This window comes from Petromyzon marinus, chromosome 40 (assembly GCF_048934315.1).
Source record: "Petromyzon marinus isolate PM22_M1 ecotype Great Lakes invasive population chromosome 40, UKy_Petmar_22M1.pri1.0, whole genome shotgun sequence".
In the NCBI taxonomy this organism is placed as follows: Eukaryota; Metazoa; Chordata; class Hyperoartia; order Petromyzontiformes; family Petromyzontidae; genus Petromyzon; species Petromyzon marinus.
Genome location: NC_133706.1, coordinates 4,915,573 through 4,935,539, shown reverse-complemented (window position 1 = coordinate 4,935,539; position 19,967 = coordinate 4,915,573). Strand labels below are relative to the sequence as shown.

The 19,967-nt window shown below is 46.1% G+C and overlaps 1 protein-coding gene across 2 annotated transcripts; it reads left to right on the top strand.

Annotated features, from left to right (window-relative positions):
- The first annotated feature begins 5,233 nt into the window (after positions 1-5,233).
- Positions 5,234-17,552, top strand: LOC116950593 (CTD small phosphatase-like protein 2-A). Of its 2 annotated transcripts, none has more exons than XM_032968493.2 (12): positions 5,234-5,409; positions 9,623-9,851; positions 10,259-10,376; positions 10,506-10,625; positions 11,397-11,514; positions 12,177-12,288; positions 12,757-12,843; positions 13,103-13,165; positions 13,381-13,460; positions 13,573-13,699; positions 14,494-14,589; positions 15,399-17,552. In XM_032968493.2, the coding sequence occupies exons 1-12, from the start codon at positions 5,249-5,251 to the stop codon at positions 15,462-15,464; spliced, it is 1,377 nt and encodes a 458-aa protein (XP_032824384.2). In that variant the 5' UTR covers positions 5,234-5,248; the 3' UTR covers positions 15,465-17,552. The 2 variants fall into 2 exon arrangements, with proteins under 2 accessions (XP_032824384.2, XP_032824385.1); XM_032968494.2 differs by having other exon boundaries at positions 5,281-5,372.
- The last annotated feature ends 2,415 nt before the right edge of the window (positions 17,553-19,967 follow it).

The window sequence follows — 19,967 nt, the reverse complement described above, 5'->3', positions numbered from 1 at the left end:
GCAGGGATTCATACCACCTGCATTCTTACCGGAAAGGGTGAGCGCCTTTAGCTTCGTTTGTTTCTCAATCCCCTTGTCCTGGTGAGGTTTGCGGCGGAAGCGTGTTGAGTATGGCGGTCCACACCTCCCTACTATACACTACACTATACACTATACTATACACTACATTATACACTACACTATACACTACATTATACACTACATTATACACTACACTATACACTACATTATACACTACACTATACACTACACACTACATTATACACTACACTATACTCTACACTATACACTACACTATACACTACACTATACACTACACTATACACTACATTATACACTACATTATACACTACACTACAGCAGCGTGTTGAGTATGGCGGTCCACACCTCCCTACTACACTATACACTACACTATACTCTACACTATACACTACATTATACACTACACTATACACTACAACAGCGTGTTGAGTATGGCGGTCCACACCTCCCTACTACACTATACACTACACTATACACTACACATACACTACATTATACACTACACTATACACTGCACTACACACTACATTATACACTACACTATACACTACACTACATTATACACTACAGCAGCGTGTTGAGTATGGCGGTCCACACCTCCCTACTACACTATACACTACGCTATACACTACACACTAAACTATACACTACACTATACATTATACACTACAGCAGCGTGTTGAGTATGGCGGTCCACACCTCCCTACTACACTATACACTACACTATACACTACACTATACACTACACTATACACTACACTATACACTACATTATACACTACATTATACACTACAGCAGCATGTTGAGTATGGCGGTCCACACCTCCCTACTACACTATACACTACACTATACTCTACACTATATTATACACTACATTATACACTACACTATACACTACAGCAGCGTGTTGAGTATGGCGGTCCACACCTCCCTACTACACTATACACTACACTACATTATACACTACACATACACTACATTATACACTACACTATACACTACACTATACACTACACACTACATTATACACTACACTATACACTACACTATACACTACACTACATTATACACTACATTATACACTACAGCAGCGTGTTGAGTATGGCGGTCCACACCTCCCTACTACACTATACACTACGCTATACACTACATTATACACTACACTATACACTACACTATACACTACACTATACATTATACACTACAGCAGCGTGTTGAGTATGGCGTCCACACCTCCCTACTACACTATACACTACACTACATTATACACTACACTATACACTACATTATACACTACACTATACACTACAGCAGCGTGTTGAGTATGGCGGTCCATACCTCCCCATTACACTAGACACCACTATACACTACACTATACACTACACTATACATTATACACTACAGCAGCGTGTTGAGTATGGTGGTCCGTCCATACCTCCCTTTCCCTGGCGACGGACTCTAGCACTACTATACACTATATACTACTACACTACTATACACTACACTATACACTACTATACACTACACTATACACTACACTAGACACTACACTAGACACTACTATATACGCTACTCTACTGCACGCCGCACCACTGCACGCTGCACTACTATACGCTACTCTACTATACGCTACACTACTACACTATACACTACTATACACTACACTACTACACTATACACTATTATACACTACTCTACTATACACTACACTACTACACTATACACTACTATACACTACTCTAATATACACTACACTACTATACACTACACTATACACTACATTATACACTACACTACTATACACTACACTACTATACGCTACACTATACACTACACTACTATACGCTACACTATACACTACACTACTATACGCTACACTACTATACACTACACTACTATACGCTACACTACTATACACTACACTATACGCTACACTACTATACACTACACTACTACACACTACACTATACGCTACACTACTATACACTACACTATACACTACACTACTATACGCTACACTACTATACGCTACACTACTATACGCTACACTACACTACTATACGCTACACTACTATACACTACACTATACGCTACACTACTATACGCTACACTATATGCTACACTACTATACACTACACTATACGCTACACTACTATACACTACACTACTATACACTACACTATACACTACACTACTATACACAGACTCTCACTCTTCCTGGGGAATTCCCAGGCCAGCCGAGCGACGTCGTCCTGCCAGCAGCGTGTCCTGGGCTGCCCTCGGGGTCTTCTTGATACTGCCAATAAAAGAGTCCCACAGATAAAACATTTCGTTGAAAATACAATTTATTTTCATTACAGTATTTTCATTCATTTAGTGACCTATCCTATGGTAGCCATTGTTTGGTAAATGCAAGCAGTGTGGATGTGATTGTAAGTACCTCTTGTAAGACTACGAGCTACAACATACAGAAGTGGGTTCCTGATTCGTGCGTCTGTGATTTTGAGCTGTTGCTCAACTCTGTTTTATTCTGGGATTTTGGTTTTCTTCCACGTTCAACTATAACGCTCTTGACAAATAATCTATGGATTCAGTTCCAAGATTTCTGGAATAAAGAACGTGTTTATTGATAGAGCAATGCTCCTGAAAAGTAACGGATTACATTATGTAACACAATTTTTGTTCCTGGGTAGTGTTATTTCGTAATTGCTTATGCCTCAAAAGTACAGAAAATGGCTATTATTCCCCACAAACTTTGCTTTTGTGACCAGGACAGTGATATTTTTTCAAATTTCATGTTTTCTTCTGACTTTGTGAACGAAAAAGCACAAATTCGCCCGTTTTCTCATTGAATATAGGTACATTTCAAAATATCATTGTCCTGGTCAAAAAAACAACGTTTGTGGGGAGTAATAACCATTTTCTGTACTTTTGAGGCATACGCAATTAGGAAATCATATGAGAATAAAATAATAAATTGATAAAATAAAATAACACAATAAAATTCTCACGACGTTTCGGCCACAACACAAGCGGCCTTCATCAGGTGAAGGGACGAGACTGTCTGGAGGACAGCGCTGGATCGAAAAAGCCACGCTCAGATCGCGACCTTTAAGCTGTGTGAGAAGAAACAAAGCGCCTTGACAAAGGAATTAGCATAGGTTAGTGTAAATGCGGTTGGTATTCTCATTCTACTTGACTTTACCGAAAGAACCAAAGAAGATGAATCCTTGCAGTCACGAAAGCGAAATTTAGGAAATCAAATTTAGGAAATCATACTTACTACCCTGGAACATTTTTTTTGTTACACTGCTATTGGTCGCATAAGCCAAGGTTTGCAGGGAAATGGTCACTCGCAACAGCGGGGGTTCTGAGGAGAGGGAAGGTTAGTCTTAGGGGACCTGTTGAGGAGGATGGAGCATGGAGATCGGTCAGAAGACGAGGATTCATAGTAATTTGGGAAGGAGGTTACTTCCCAGCGAGTGCGTTGTGTCCCAAGTGACCGGGCCCTGCGTCGTCTCAGCTTCGTTAGCTGAATGCGTCCTACAATGAGGCAGTCAGCACGTCCCATGCTATACATACAACACTGTGCTCTATGTGATATCTTCTTCGTATGGCCGACGTTGATGGAGAGAAACAACTGTAATATTATATTCTTGGTTCTTTCGGTAAAGTCACGTAGAAGGGAAACAATAAAATGATAAAAAATATAAAACAATAAAATTCTCACGACGTTTTTATTGCTTTATATTTGTATTATTTTATTGTTTCCCTTCTACGTGGTGACTTTACCGAAAGAACCAAGAATATGAATCCCTGCAGTCACGATAGCTTTAAATCGAAATTTAACAGCAATATTATCTTGAGGTGGTTGAGCCAGATAATCGCGTTCGGAGTAGCGGAGCGTATCGCTGAGATGTTGTGAATGGGGCATGGAATCGTTTTGTTCCACGCTCTGTTCTTGGTGACCACAGCGGCAAAATGGATAGTTTATTTATTTATTATCCCATTTGTGCATCAAGTATCGGCATCTGCTGCTGCCATGGTTTGCGTGGATGCGGTTCAAGGCTGTCGTGGCCCAGAAGCTTCGTGGAAGATCGACGCCAGGGAGCTTCTGCGTGGGGTCTTTCACAAGATGTTAGTTCGTGACTTCTTGTGAACTCCATTCGGCTTTCCAAGCTTCATCATCAGCATTGAAGTTGCATCGTTCAAGGTTAAGCGCTTGGGTTCAAAAGGGCTTGCACTACTCCACGCGGTGGTAAGGGATGTTCTTGAGATCCAGGTTGGAACGAGAGACATCATCATCACGATCCATGTGGGCAGATAGCCCCGTAATTGTCCAGTGCAACATTTCGTCATTTGTTTCCACTTTCCTCTGTCTTGTGCCAATATGCTCAAATAATGGCCACGTCTTTCTCGCACCAGTCTCTTAGGTCGTCGTTTTTATCGTCTTCCTCTCTTTCCGGTTCCTTCCATTTTTCCAAACAACACACCTTTATTTTTTCTGACTACGCGGCTTTACCGAAAGACCCAAAGGATATGAATTCCTGAAAGTCACGAAAGCTTTAAGTCAAGATTTACACTTTTATATTCTTGGGTATTTCGTTAAAGTCACGTAGATAAGTTATTTTTCTTTTAACCTATCTACGTGACTTTACAGAAAGACCCAAGAATATGCATGTCTGCAGTCACTAAAGCTTTAAGTCAAGATTTCACGTAGATAGGTTCAAATAAAATTTTCTTCGAACCTATTTACGTGACTTTACCGAAAGACCCAAGAATATTAATTTCTGCAGTCACTAAAGCTTTAAGTCAATATTTCACGTAGATAGGTTCAAATAACATTTTCTTTGAACCTATTTACGTGACTTTACCGAAAGATCCAAGAATATGAATTCCTGCAAGTAACGAAAGCTTTAAGAAGGTCAAGATTTAACACCCTTTTTTAAAATTTTACTGTGTCCTTCCGCCGCACCTCCGATTAGCACGGTTGGCTACGTACGGTACGAAAGAAGTTCATTGCCCGAAACGTCGTCAATTGCGCACGCATTTCCTTTTAAGGTCACACGGGGTGTTCTTGACGCGGCGCGTGTTGTTGTTAGGCACGCCCCCTCCCACACGCGCGCCGCCATTGGCGACGCGTCGCGTGACGTCACAGAGGTTCCCCACCACCACCTCCCCCCACCGTGCGAATCAAAATAAACAATGACGTCAGCGAACCCGGCGATTGCGTCATGTCACCACGAGCCGAGGCGAGTGTGGAGTAGCAGCAGCAGCGGCGGCGACGGCGGCGAGAGGGGGAGTGGGGGACGGAGATGGCGGAGGCGCGGTGAGCGGGAGAAGGAGAGGCCTAGACGGCGCGGACGGTGCGTGACTCGACGACCTTCGTCTGCTGCGGCTGCTCTCGCCTCCACCCCACCCACCCACCTCTCCCTTGCCCCCGCCCTCCCCGCCCCCGTTCGCTCGGCGCCATCCCCGTCGCCGGAGTCGTCGCCGTCCCCTTCGCCTCGCGATGGCGACTCCCCCCCCACCGACTCGCGCGCGTCTGCTGGGCCCCGACGTTCAGGGCGTCCGCCATTACCCGCGGGCCTGCACAGCCTCGGGCCCCCGGGGTCCCCCTGCCTCCCCCTGCTCCCCCTCCATCTCCCTCCTTGTCCCCCCGCGTTCCCAGTGTTTCTTGGGGGCTATTGGTGGTGTGTAGGGAGGAGGTGGGGGTGGGGAGGGGAGGGATCCCCTCGTGTGTAGAGCCGAGATCCCCTCGTGTGTAGAGCCGAGATCCCCTCGTGTGTAGAGCCGAGATCCCCTCGTGTGTAGAGCCGAGATCCCCTCGTGTGTAGAGCCGAGATCCCCTCGTGTGTAGAGCCGAGATCCCCTCGTGTGTACAGCCGAGATCCCCTCGTGTGTAGAGCCGAGATCCCCTCGTGTGTACAGCCGAGATCCCCTCGTGTGTAGAGCCGAGATCCCCTCGTGTGTAGAGCCGAGATCCCCTCGTGTGTAGAGCCGAGATCCCCTCGTGTGTACAGCCGAGATCCCCTCGTGTGTAGAGCCGAGATCCCCTCGTATGTAGAGCCGAGATCCCCTCGTGTGTAGAGCCGAGATCCCCTCGTGTGTAGAGCCGAGATCCCCTCGTGTGTACAGCCGAGATCCCCTCGTGTGTAGAGCCGAGATCCCCTCGTGTGTAGAACCGAGATCCCCTCGTGTGTACAGCCGAGATCCCCTCGTGTGTAGAGCCGAGATCCCCTCGTGTGTAGAGCCGAGATCCCCTCGTGTGTAGAGCCGAGATCCCCTCGTGTGTACAGCCGAGATCCCCTCGTGTGTACAGCCGAGATCCCCTCGTGTGTACAGCCGAGATCCCCTCGTGTGTACAGCCGAGATCCCCTCGTGTGTACAGCCGAGATCCCCTCGTGTGTAGAGCCGAGATCCCCTCGTGTATAGAGCCGAGATCCCCTCGTGTGTAGAGCCGAGATCCCCTCGTGTGTAGAGCCGAGATCCCCTCGTGTGTAGAGCCGAGATCCCCTCGTGTGTAGAGCCGAGATCCCCTCGTGTGTACAGCCGAGATCCCCTCGTGTGTAGAGCCGAGATCCCCTCGTGTGTAGAGCCGAGATCCCCTCGTGTGTAGAGCCGAGATCCCCTCGTGTGTAGAGCCGAGATCCCCTCGTGTGTAGAGCCGAGATCCCCTCGTGTGTACAGCCGAGATCCCCTCGTGTGTACAGCCGAGATCCCCTCGTGTGTACAGCCGAGATCCCCTCGTGTGTACAGCCGAGATCCCCTCGTGTGTACAGCCGAGATCCCCTCGTGTGTACAGCCGAGATCCCCTCGTGTGTAGAGCCGAGATCCCCTCGTGTGTAGAGCCGAGATCCCCTCGTGTGTAGAGCCGAGATCCCCTCGTGTGTAGAGCCGAGATCCCCTCGTGTGTAGAGCCGAGATCCCCTCGTGTGTAGAGCCGAGATCAGAGGCACGGCGGGCCCCCGGTGGAAGGGGCCGGGCCCTCAACGGCTCTCCGATAGTTGTTCGCCAGGTCCGGCCAGGGTAGCCCCCTGGGTCTGCGGGGAGAGGCGACCGTACGGGGCCTCGGTCTGGGAACGTGGCCGTGGCTAAGGCGGTTGCTGCGTGTGAGAAGGCGGGCAGGGAATGCAGGAAAAAAGTGTTGGTGCTTGCTCGTGTTTTAAAAGTGTTGTTTATCATAACGTAGTATTTTTTTTATTTAAAGCTTTCGTGACTGCATGGATTCATATTCTGGTAAAGTCACCACGTAGAAGGGAAACAATAAAATACGTGACTTTACCGAAAGAACCAAGAATATAACAGAGTGCTTTTTTTGTTTACCTCAATATCGCTACGCGTTTATAATTAAGCGGCTTGGATGGATGGGTTGGTGGATCACGAAGAGATTTACGTGGAACTCCACAATACCCGTTGGGTTTTAAATGTTGTCAGACGGTGGGAGGTGTTGTAGTACAGTAAATTGGTCTTCAACCCATCTGCGGGCCCCGTTTGCTGGGGTTCGCCTTGTACAGAACTCTTTTAAACAACACGCTTTTTTTTAAAGGAATCTGCCAAATATCCCAATACATGACTATTCTGGAAAAAAATCTATTGATACTCGGTGAGGATTTTCGTTGTATAAAATTGTACACAAGGCAGCATCACGGTGTGTACACTGCCACTGTATTTACCCAGGAAAGCCTCGCAGTGAGTCCTAATATTTATTTTTAATGTTTCTCCCAAGTTTTCCGCAGTAGGGGGCGACGTTTGCTTTGTGTCCCCAATTAAGTAATTTCGTATTTTTTTGTTTTAATTTGTAAATGTATACCATGACGCCGGCACATTGGCCTACTCTTTTAGAATGACGTCACTGGAGCTTTAGCTTCCACTGTGAAGCAGGCGGCGCGTGTTTTCTGGTTCATGCACAACCGCAGTATTAACCAGGGCATCCGCCAGACTCAAACCGCTAACCCAGGGGTCGGCAACCTGCGGCTCTGGGAGCCGCATGCGGTGTCTCTTTTAAGGACTGGCTTCGTGACGTTATTTAGCAAGGACCACCACCGTTTCGTATTCACAGGCATTGGCGGCTCTTTCAATATTGAGTTTTTTTACCTAATAAATCAAATGTCTTGTTATTTTGGTTGCCTTACCCCTGCGCTAACCTGTGCAGCAAGTGGCGAACGCGCTACTGCTTGGCCATGTCACCGACCCGTTTGCCTCAATATTCGCCCCGCAATATTTACAGGAACTTGTAACCTGTGCAGCAAGTGGCGAACGCGCTACTGCTTGGCCATGTCACCGACCCGTTTACTTCAATATTCGCCCCGCAATATTTACAGGAACTTGTACTCCGAGGTCGCTGAGATATTCGGATCACCTTCTAAGGACTCCGAGGTTAAGGCTCATTTCCTTGGGTGATTGGGCTTTTTCCAGTGCAGCTACCTAGCATCGTATCGTTTTGCCTTTGCGTATAAGACAATCAGAATCGTTAGATATGTAGTGGAGTATGAAGGTGTGTTATGGAAACCGCCCAATTGCATGATCACACGGACAGAGTGGGTTATCTTGGGTCAGCCTGTGGAGAAGGCGAAAACAGTGTGGGTCATGTTTGGACAGCCAGGTGCAAAGGCTGGGGTGATGAGGTAACGGTTGGGCCATTTAAGCCAGAGGATCAGCAACGGCGGTGATTGGCTGTGGCTGTTGTCAAGGGCGAGGAGGCGTCGACATGTCTGGAGAAAGGCAGGTGTTTGAGGACGCGAAGCGTGCGGAGGCACGCGGGCCAATTAATTAGCGATAATGAGAATGGGGATAAATTGGGGGGTTTTGGTTGTGAGAAGGGGGAGTTGGAGTTGGGAGCTGGACGAGGAAGACGTGGAGTTGGAACAGAGCGAAGCTGAAGCAAGACGAAGTAGTTAGCAGTGGAGTGAGCGTAGCGATAGCGGAACTGAAGACGCTGTGTGCGGGGTGTGCGAAGTCGCTGTGTGCGAAGACACTGTGTGCGGAGGAGTTAAGGAGAATAGCCAGCAGTGGAGAGAGCGTGGCGATAGCGGAGCTGAAGACGCTGTGTGCGGAGTTGCTGAATGGGGAGTCGCTGAGTGTGAAGCAAGTGACGTGCTAGTGGGGAACAAGGTGGTGAGCGAGACGAGCGGAGCACGGCGAGCGAGCCGTGGTGACCAGGATACAGTGGAGTGTGGAGGACATGTTGAATATTGTAAATAAAACGGTGTTTGAAGAAAGACAGAAGTTGTCCGCGTAAAGTCGAACACTACAGATATATTTCAGCTTGTCCTGAAAACTCATCTCTTTAAACTGGCCTCTGCCCCCTTGTTCTGGCCATTTACCCAGGTTCTATTTATTTCCTGCTTTCCCTACATGGCGCGTTGAGATCTACGGATGATATGCGCCTTTCAGATGTACATTATTTTCATGTGTGCTTAATAACTTCGGTGTATATTTTGCGTTATTAACGTCAGTTTGTATTCACTTAATGTCATCAGTGTGGGTTCACTGTCGATGGCATCTTTGTTAAGTATTATCATCTGGCGCGTATTCACTGCGATTCACACCCGGCGCGTGTTCGCCTGCCCTCTGCAGTCATGCAGTGCTGGAGATGAGGCTCCGGAACCGCATTCTCAGCCAGCCTGATGGAAAGCCCGGAGCGGTTGCAGTCACGGCCCCACGGGCAGCCGCTTCCAGGAAGAGGGGCGACGGCGCTGTCGCCGGGCAGCTTGCCTCCCTGGGACACTCGCCTGTGGCCAAACGGGCAACGGCTAGTCGCCAGGCCCGACCGACGAGGAAAGCCGCGAGGGCAAGTCCCGTTAAGGTGCGTGAGGCCCCCCCCCCCAGCACTCGTCATCTTGACTTATGCGCGTATCGTGGTACACAAGTCATTGTGAGTTTCATTATGCGTGTGAGATTTAATCGGTTAAAATCGGTTCCTGTGATAAATGCGTCAAGTCGTGCTTGACAGAAATGACCCCTGAGACAGCAGATGTGACGAAAAATTAAATTCATACATGTTGCACGGCTGAGGAGGTGACTCTTATGCCAATTCATGTCAGTGTAAATTTGATTATAAAAAGGGTATGTGATGAGTTATAATTGTCCTTTTAACATCTTCAAAGCACATGCAAACTTATGAGAAGTGATCTAGAATATCATGTGCATACTGTGTCGCATATTGTTTAGGCAGGTTCCCAGCCTCAAAATTCAACTCTTACCGCTTTGCAGGTTGAAGTGAAGACGAAGTGTAAGAGGGAGGGCAGAGGAAAGAAAAATGCTCAAGAGAATTTGATAACTTCTGTGACCAGGCCATCTGTCACAAGGAGAAAACCCCAGCACAACGGAGGTCAGTTGTCAGTGGAGCGGGCACAATTCTTTGAGAGGCACTGCCAGTACATTCACACTAATTAAACCGTGACCGAATGTTCTTATTTTAGCAGCTTTCGGTAGTAATGCCACTTGATGTAATTTTCAGATGTTGGCGGAGGAAATGAAATCAAACACAATGGAAAGGAGTCGACAGATGCTGAGTCCCAACCAAGAACACACCTGTTGGGGACCATTTTCTCACCAGTTTTCCAATTCTTCACACATGGTAAAACCTAGGAGTAAATGTTGTCTAGTGTATATAAGAAATGTTGTCTAGTGTATATAAGGAATGTTTTTTTTAAGGAAAAAAGTTTAATCTTAATGGTTTCTGCTAAACGACTACAGGTGGAGATAATAGGTACAGCACTTGCTAGATTGTTTTGTAATTATTTACGTTAGATTTAACGTAAGATGTATCTACTAGATTTATCCAGCCATCTTGTCAGTAACACTGGTGCTCGATAGCATGTATTAAGTTGATCCAACATTCACAAATTATTTGTATGAAGTCGTGTTGCTAGAAGGAAATTACCCTATGGAAAACTGACCAAATCAATACATGGTTTGCTCAAAATGTGGAAACACAAAGAATAGCAGATACAACTATTTGCAAATATAAAAATGTATTCTGCTGACAGCTACTGTATTGCTATTTACTTTTGAGCACAAACGCATTTTGAAAAGTGTTCCAGAATCCATGCGTAGGCACGATTTGACTTGTTTTAGTTTTTTCTTTAAGATAAAAAAAAAATCTGAATATGTATTTATACTGGAGGAATGCGATGAGCTATAAAGCTCTTTTTCACAGATGTCCAGTAGAAAGTCTGAAGTCCAGCTGTCACATTCATCAGTGCTACACTGCGGGCAGCACGTTTTATCAGTGGCACAGCAGCGTGAGGAGCGTTTGATTACACGTGGAGGTTTATGGCCGGCAAGGCAAGGAGTTTCTCAGCGTTGGCGCGCGCGGTTGTGGACTTGGCGTGCGGCGCGGCTGCAGACGACGGCGAGACAGAAGACGAGGAGCCCGCCATGCTGCCGCCCGAGAGCTCCTATCCGGAGCCGTCCGCCACACCTGCCGAGACGTGCTATGACGAGGACTGGGAAGTGTTCGACCCGTACGTGTCGCAGTCCAACATCTCCACGCAGCACACGACGTGAAACAAAATGCTCAAATGAAATGCTCAAAACCGCTTTGCTTTTGATTGACTTATACGTGTGTTGGCTTTTGGCGGCTCGTCATTAAGAGCCTGTGGGGCTAGGCCCCACTGGTGGAAAAAAAAGGAAACAATACTTCTAAAGATTGTAAACTGCATATGATTTAGCGTTCTACACTCGGTAAGTAGTTTCGCAAAGGCGGCTTCTTTTACCTGGATCTCCCACCCCCTAAAAATCTTCCGTGCCCAACCAATATATACCCACCCACCAGCTGGTGCTAGCCTATGACCAAATCACCCGTTATGCACCCGATCTCATCAAATCTCAGAAGCAAGGCGGCGTTGAGCCTGCATAGTTCTTTGATGGGTGGCCAGCATACATAAAGCCCACTGAGCTATGAAGCTGCTGTGGTTCTACTTTGTCAGCAGGGTCCAGTGCAATACTCTGCTCGATTGTCTATGCTCCCTTGCTTCACCAACCAGTACTGACCAGCATAGTGAAGTATTATAAAATAACCCCCATGACCTGCAAAGTGAGAGGGAGGACCTAATTCAGCAGCGGATTGACACGTATGCATTGATGAGAATACGGCCGGACGTGTATGTGTACGTCATTTCACCAGATACGCCTTCATCAAGAACCTGCCTCCGCTGACTGAGGAGCAGCTGGCCCGAAAGCCGGCGCTCCCACTCAAGACGCGCAGCACCCCAGAGTACTCGCTCGTCCTTGACCTGGTCAGACTGCGCTTGTGCTGAGCAGTTTATAGCGCTTTCCATCGAAGTTTGAAATTGTTGGTGCATTAGCTGTGTCTGTCTGTCCATCTCTGTATAACCAGGGGTGGGAGGCTTTCGATAGCTCTCGTAAAAGGTGAACCAGTACAAATGTTAGTAAACAAGTCTGTTGCCATAAGGAACGTACCTCATAGATGTCCAACCAAATAGATCAAAGGGTTGTCCAGAGCTTGTAAATGGCACATCGATGACGCCGTTACATGCGGCATCGCAAGATTACCCCATTAACATGCGACGTCTCGTGACATAACACGACAAGCTTGTTTCTCGCCTGATCCCTTAGAGTGATGTGTCCTGCCCAAACCCACGTAACATTCTCAACAGTCGATGTGTCAACATGATGTCTCTCGGAACGAAGCGTGTGTACTCCTACTGCTGCTCGAGTGGGCGTTTGTGCACGTGTGGTTACAGGATGAAACCCTGGTCCATTGCAGCCTCATTCATCTGGAGGACGCAGCACTCACATTCCCCGTTCTCTTTCAGGATGTTAACTACCAGGTACTGCAGCGTGCCTGCTTATGCCATGAGGACTTTGCAACTCGATCACAGCAGACCACACCAAAGAATGCACCGACAGCTGTTCCTTACTAGCGCAATTCAATAAGGAGGTTAATTAGAAATTGCTGGCCGGTTAGCGGAACTGCCAAAAGTCACGATGAACTTCACACACTTGAGAGGCTGATTGTCAGCCGATATTTTCTCGGTGTAATATTAACCGAGGATTCGTGCTGACTTGCCGTGCCGTTGTCGCGTCCAGGTGTACGTTCGCCTACGTCCATACTTCCGGGAGTTTTTGGAGAGGATGTCGAAACATTTTGAGGTGAGTTTTATTGTGCCACGAGAACAAACGTCTTGTTGCGCTGACATTGTGGTGACTTTAGGAATTGCATACGTTGTTGATATCGTAACAACTAGAACGATATTTCATTTTAAAATTCAATATTCTATAGGAATTGGGGAATGACGAAGCAAAACATTCATGTGAAATGGTGTTCATGTTATTATTTTTGTGTTATTTAATGTTATTTTTGTCAGATCATTCTCTTCACTGCATCCAAAAAAGTGTACGCTGACAAACTGCTCAATATTTTGGATCCAGCCAAGAAACTAGTGAGGTGGGTACACTGAATCACCTGATTAAGCACACATCGAATGGTTATAATGAAGGCCACTTAAACTTTACAACATTTGCTGAATTTGTAAATGAATTTGTCGTTTTGAGTGCAGACACCGGCTATTCAGAGAGCACTGCGTGTGCGTACAAGGAAACTACATCAAGGATCTCAACATCCTTGGGCGCGACCTCTCAAAGACCATCATCATTGACAATTCTCCACAGGCATTTGCCTACCAGGTGGGACTCGCGTTGTATGGCACAGCTGCTATACGTAGACCTGTTGGCTAATGTATCGAGGGATTCACAAAAGACAAATATGTTAAGGGTACATAATGCAGGTTAGATTAAATGTGGCTGAAAATACATGGATTGCATAGCAGTCATCTAAGTTAATTTTGGTGTAAACCTACTCCCTTTAATATGGTTATTCAACGATTAGCCCATGGGCCACATTTAGCCGACAAAGGCCCTTGGAGGAACCCGCCAAGAGATATGGTTCACATAAAGAGATGCAGATTAGTGAGATGAGGGAGCAAGAGACAGATATAAGATAGATGTTGACAAGTGATATTGATTAGTGAGATGAAAATCAGATAATTGAGAGCATTAAGGGACCTGGAGACAAGAGGTACAGAAACTAGTGGTCACATGTACAGATGATATCATGTCACAATCCTAGTACATGCCAATTTTATTGTGTGATTCACTTGGAAAAAGAGATGAAGAATGCTGCCTTGAGGAATTAAAAGTGTATGGATAAAAGCAGTGGTGGAGGGACAGCCAAACTTGAACATGCATTGGAAATTGACCAAAGGGGAAATGAGTTCGGATTTGTCAATGGCTGATCATAGATTTGTTAGGAAGCCACTGGAGCTATGTTCTTGTAAATCTAGATTGAAAACTCATTTCTTTATCACTACTTTTGTGTTTAGTTTGTTGTCCTTCCCCACACACCTCCGATTAGCACGGTTGGCTACGTACGGTGCAAAAGAAGTTCTACATACATGTGTGTGTGTGTGCCATCTCGACAGCTGTCCAATGGGATCCCGATCGAGAGCTGGTTCATGGATCGGGGTGACACAGAGCTGCTCAAACTCATCCCCTTCCTGGAGAGGCTGGTGCGCATGGTGAGTGCCAGCGAATGCCGTCGGATGATCCGTTTGTGCCAATGGCATTATTTTCCAAAGCGACCATTTCAAATTCCGCCACTCGTGCTCCATTTCCTTTTGCGTGGCTGTGCCTATCAGTGCCAGCCAGGTATAGCCTCCGATTAGCATGGTTGACTACGTACGGTGCAAAAGAAAATTCTATGTACATACATCAGACCAACTGACCCCCATGACTTGTCCACTAAAGCGGTCAGAGTCCATCTATAATGTCCTACAAACCGCATGTTTGTTAGAAATTGCAACAAACTTTTGCTGATTGGTGATGCAACCAGATTAATGCTACCCACACCCCCCCCCCCCCCAGGCTTAGTGTGAATTTGGGCCAGATTTGTGTGGCTTTGTTTATTAAGACGTTGCAGCTCTAAAGGACAAACATGTTTCACACAACATAGAGAGAGAGAGGGAATATGGGTAAAAGTGCATGGCGTGTACAGACTTAAAAATGGTGATAATTTAGAAGAGTGAATGAGCAAAGTTGGGACATGTACAATTTCTCCCCTCCCCTCAAATGAATTAAATTGATAAATTTCGGTTTTGAAATTTTTATTCAGTAATTTGTCTGATTTAACCATCCTAGTTGCCATCATTTTTATACAGTTTGTGCAGTTGCTTTGTTTTCTCTGCCATAAATGTGAAGCAAGTTGGTCACGTATTATTTACATGAGGTTAACATAAATAAAATAACGTGTTCTGGCCCATGTATCCATCGTGGTAAACAATGGAGAGTAAACTTGAGCTTGTCGTTGTGGTTGTTCTCGTACCTCTAGGACGTTGATGTACGGCCCTACATTCGGGACAAGTTTCGTCTCCATGACCTCCTGCCACCGGACTGAGCCAACGATGGGGCCGCAACCGCACTCGGGAACCCAGCGTCCTCGGTGCCCCGAACCTTCACCAGACAAGCTGAGCGCTCGTAGCGTGCCACTTTAAACGGCGCTCAATGCAGAACACTTTTTTGGCACAGTTTGCACCTTCCTTGAGGTCCTGGTGGCTTCACATTTTTTCATGACAATGAAGAAACTGCACAGAGTTAAGATCGCCCACTCCTCTACGCTATTATGTGGAACACCGTGGCGGCGTAACAATGCTGTGCCCATTATCCCCACCAGTTGAGTCCACTCGACTGTTGTAAACTTGCAGACTTCAAAGTGCGGTAACACATGGCGGTGATCAAAAGTGTTGTTACAGATGGTTGCTTTTATATACGTACCTTTATCGATGCATATCTGCATTTTTTTACTGAGATGTTGAGCTAAAGGTTGGTAGAGGCAAACGGTCTGACAAAAACATTCAGGTTTGCCACAGAAGTCGAACAAGCAAATTCTATTAACTGCATTAACCTGCTGATATCTTTGATAACAATTTAAGCTGTTCTGTTTGGTTTCTCAGGAACCCTTTTTCAACAGTATAAACATGAAGCATGGTGGAATTTAAAATACTAATTAATAAAGGTTGTGTTTATTTTATTGTATGGTCTTTTACCAGATTAAGCTGTGTTCTTTGTACAAATTCACTTGGATTTACACTAACCGGACAGAAGGGCACCACACTCAAGCCACTCACCTAAACCAGTTGCATGTTGCTCTCTTTGTAGGTGCAGGCACTGTCGTCAAGTACTATAGTACTGCTAAAAGTTTTTGCTAAGATTTGTATTGTGATAAACCTCTATTTTTTTCACTTTTGTAAAGAAAACGTGTGATTTTTACAAACACTGATGGGAAAAATTATCACGTGTGCAAAATGCACCACACTACACAGTGGCAATCTCGTGGTAGCACACTCACAAACACCTGATTGGGCTGAGTCTTGCATTTCATTGGTATGGTTTTGTTGTGATTTGGTATAGAGTATGCTTAACACCAACATAGTTAGTTTTATTGGAAATTAAAGTGTTAAAGACCGGAAACGTTATTCTGATTCTAATTATTCTGGTGCATTGCCTGATTGTATTGGAAAGTAGACTATAAATTGCTCTTGTTCCGCACAAGACCCTTCAGCTTTGACTGCCAGGTTAGGGTTCATCCAAGTATACACTTGTGTTGCACCTTCTACAATGACATGTATACTGTACATTTCTCTTTTTAAAGTTGAATTGAATGACAATCTAGATATTAACCAGGGTGTTTTGTTTGTGTTTCAATGTTTCATGTGGTAGCATTGACATGAAAGGAACGGCATGCAGGTGGCATGCTCATGCAAACATTGTTGCCAGTATTCTCTGTGTCCGTGCAACGGGACTGTGTGTTTGTGGTTTTTTTCTGCTACTTCTTTGCTGCAGTCTGGACGCTAAAATGCTGCCATGAGTAACAAGTTAACACTGCAGTTTCTTGTTCATGCAACTTCCTTTTAAATCCTACTTTTTAATTGCTATATATGACAGATTTCGAAACAGATATTTTATTTTACTATATCCTTGACAATGTTTTGTTACACCACTGCGTGTGGACAGTAACTCTTACAGACGTTTTGCAGTTCTTTGCATAGCATAATTACTGTAAACTTGTAATTATCCTGGAATGTAAATCTGTCGTTTTAAGTGTTGCCTGTGAGAGACTTCTTTTATTCACATTCGCTATTTGTTTTATTTCCCTTACAGATCTTTGGAATTCTTGTTTGTGGGAAATATGCAGATTTAAGTGAATGAGAGATACCAGATACACAGTACCATAGTGAGTTTCATGAGAAGTCTTGCATTTTAAATGTTAGGGGTTTTTAAGGACACGTTTGGGAAAGTAATACAAATGTACGAGAAAGCGGAGGTCGTGGTCCCTAAGGGCTGTTGGGATTGCGTACCTATTGAAATGTAACAGCGGTTGACCTTTTGTACATGTTAGTGATGTAACTGCGTTTTGAAAGATCGTTTGTATTTTAATTTATACGATTTGTCATGCGCATTGTGTCAAATAAAAAAATGTAAGCAATGTCCTGGTTGACAGGCTGTAGGCAGATGCTATCATGACACCATATCATTTTTTTATTCGAGGGCATTATGAACACTTGGAAGACTGGCTCGGCACAAATTTCAACTTTGACCACTTTTTCAAAAATAACAAATCTGAAGTTTTTTTGGTATGAATGTTTGCGGCAGCTGTTCAGATATTTGGTGAATTTATCGGACAATTACAAACCACATGATAAAACGCCACTTAATCATCCATCCAGCATGGACCAAGGGTAATGAGTGAATGAGGGTCTTGGCGGTAGTGGGGGTAAGGACATCTTTATTGCTGGAGGTGTGGCACAGATGGAGGTACCGAGGTCCTGCAGAGTTGAGCCATGTTGGGGCAGGGGGGGGGAGTCGGTAGTGGGGTAAGGACATCTTTATTGCAGGTGTGGCACAGATGGAGGTACCGAGGTCTTGCAGAGTTGAGTCATGGGGGGGGGGGGGTGTGGGGAGTAAAGATTAACTCGCAACTTCACGGTGTCCGATACTCTTTAACAGTGTAAGGTTAGAGATTAGGAGGTGCACGCTGGAACTGGAGTCTTTTCATAAAGTTAATTGCTAATTGTCAACATTGTTCAAGTAAAGAGGAGAGACCTGGGGTCGAGGTGAGATCAGACGTTTTCGTTTTGCTAAGCTGGATGGTAGGGTGTGAGGTAAAGGGATATTTTATTTATATAACAGGTAAAACGTGAGTTTATGGTGGATAATATAACGTAAATTTAGAGATGAACAGCAATTGCCCGCACACTTGTGAAGCAAACGCGCAGAGTTAGTGCTGGTAGCCATAGAGTTGTAAGGGTGTGTGCCAGGTGTCTGTGCAGGCTGGTCGTGAATGAGAAGCTACATTCAGAGTTTTAAGCTGACATGTATGAATGAGGGTGGTGGTGATGTGTGTTAAGAAAGTCCTAATCGTAAGGTGTGGTAAGGAGACAAGTCGGATTATTTTCTACACGCTTTTATTTAACTTCACTTGTATCCTCAAATATTGTAACTCAATTTTAACCCACTTGCCAATGTGGCATCGACTTGGTATACTTATGTCATACTGATGACAATACTATATTCTATCATAAAAAAAATTATGTTATGTTTCGGCTTGGGTCTAATTGTCCACGGTCAACTCACGTTGGCTGTAATTGCCCACGGTCCCTTACGTTATGGCAAACTTCGGGGCCACTTCCTAGAGTCGTGGAGTTCTTCCATTACTACAGTACATTCATGTTTCATAAAAGCGTGTTTTTAAAATAGTTTTTTTTTTAATACATATATTGTAATGGTGATGCCATTGTTGCAACGGGGCAGCAGATTCTGATCTCGGTGTGCCAAGGGCACAATGAAGTGGTGGTAATTTTTATTCAAAAAGCAATCTACAAAAGTGCCTGCCTCTAAGGATGGTTTCAGTGAAAATCACAGTGTACCGCCTATGACCATGCAGATCAGAAACGTAGACACTGATAAAAGAGACATCGAACAAGTCAAAAAGCGTGCAAACAAGCGTGGAGAAGACACTTGCGATTACACAGGCGGAACGGAACACGTGCATTAGATAGCACATTGGAGACACGTGGGCAGAAGAGCATGCGGATGCAATGGATCATGACCGACGAATGAAAACGGTGATCTTTTGTATGGCTGATGTAGATGCAGAGAAACAACAGGAATTACTGGTAGGAACCTCCTGGTTACACCACCAGCCCACAGGGGATTATTGTGTCCGTCTGTCCGTCGTGCATCCAAAAATGGGAGGGGTGGGGCTGGGTGCAGAGGGGAGGGGCTGGGTGGGGAGGGGCTGGGTGGGGTGGGGAGGATGGAGAGGGGCTGGGTGGGGAGGGTGGGGCTGGGTGGGGAGGGTGGGGCTGAGTGGGGAGGGTGGGGCTGGGTGGGGAGGGTGGGGGCTGGGTGGGGAGGGTGGGGCTGGGTGGGGAGGGTGGGGCTGGGTGGGGAGGGTGGGGCTGCGTGTAGAGGGGCTGGGTGGGGAGGGTGGGGGAGGGGCTGGGTGGGGGGTGGGAGGGGTGGGGCTGAGTGGGGAGGGGTGGGGCTGGGTGGGGGGTGGGAGGGGTGGGGCTGGGTGGGGAGGGGCTGGTCACCCCGTGGTGCCCTTATAAAACTCAACATTTAACCTACTCACGCCGGCTTGTGCCCGCCCTCACAGTCGGGCATATTTGCGGAATACACCACGTGGTGCCGCCGTTGACCCTGGCCATTGACCGAGCAACCCAACGTTCCGACCCAGCTCCCTCCGCAGGAGAATGTGTTTCACATTCAGGTGGTCAAGCGAGCAATTAACGGCGTCACGAGCGGCAGAGTGGATTACCTTCGTGATGGACGTCACTTGCATTGAAGAAAGTGGCCACTGGTGACGAGCGCTGGACGATTTGGGGAAAATATCTAA

Coding starts and splice junctions, on each gene's coding strand:
- LOC116950593 (XM_032968493.2), top strand. CDS start 5,249: ATGACGTCAGCGAACCCGGCGATTGCGTCATGTCACCACGAGCCGAGG. Junction 11,515..12,176: donor GACTGGGAAGTGTTCGACCC/GTACGTGTCGCA, acceptor TCATTTCACCAG/ATACGCCTTCATCAAGAACC. Junction 13,166..13,380: donor GGATGTCGAAACATTTTGAG/GTGAGTTTTATT, acceptor TATTTTTGTCAG/ATCATTCTCTTCACTGCATC.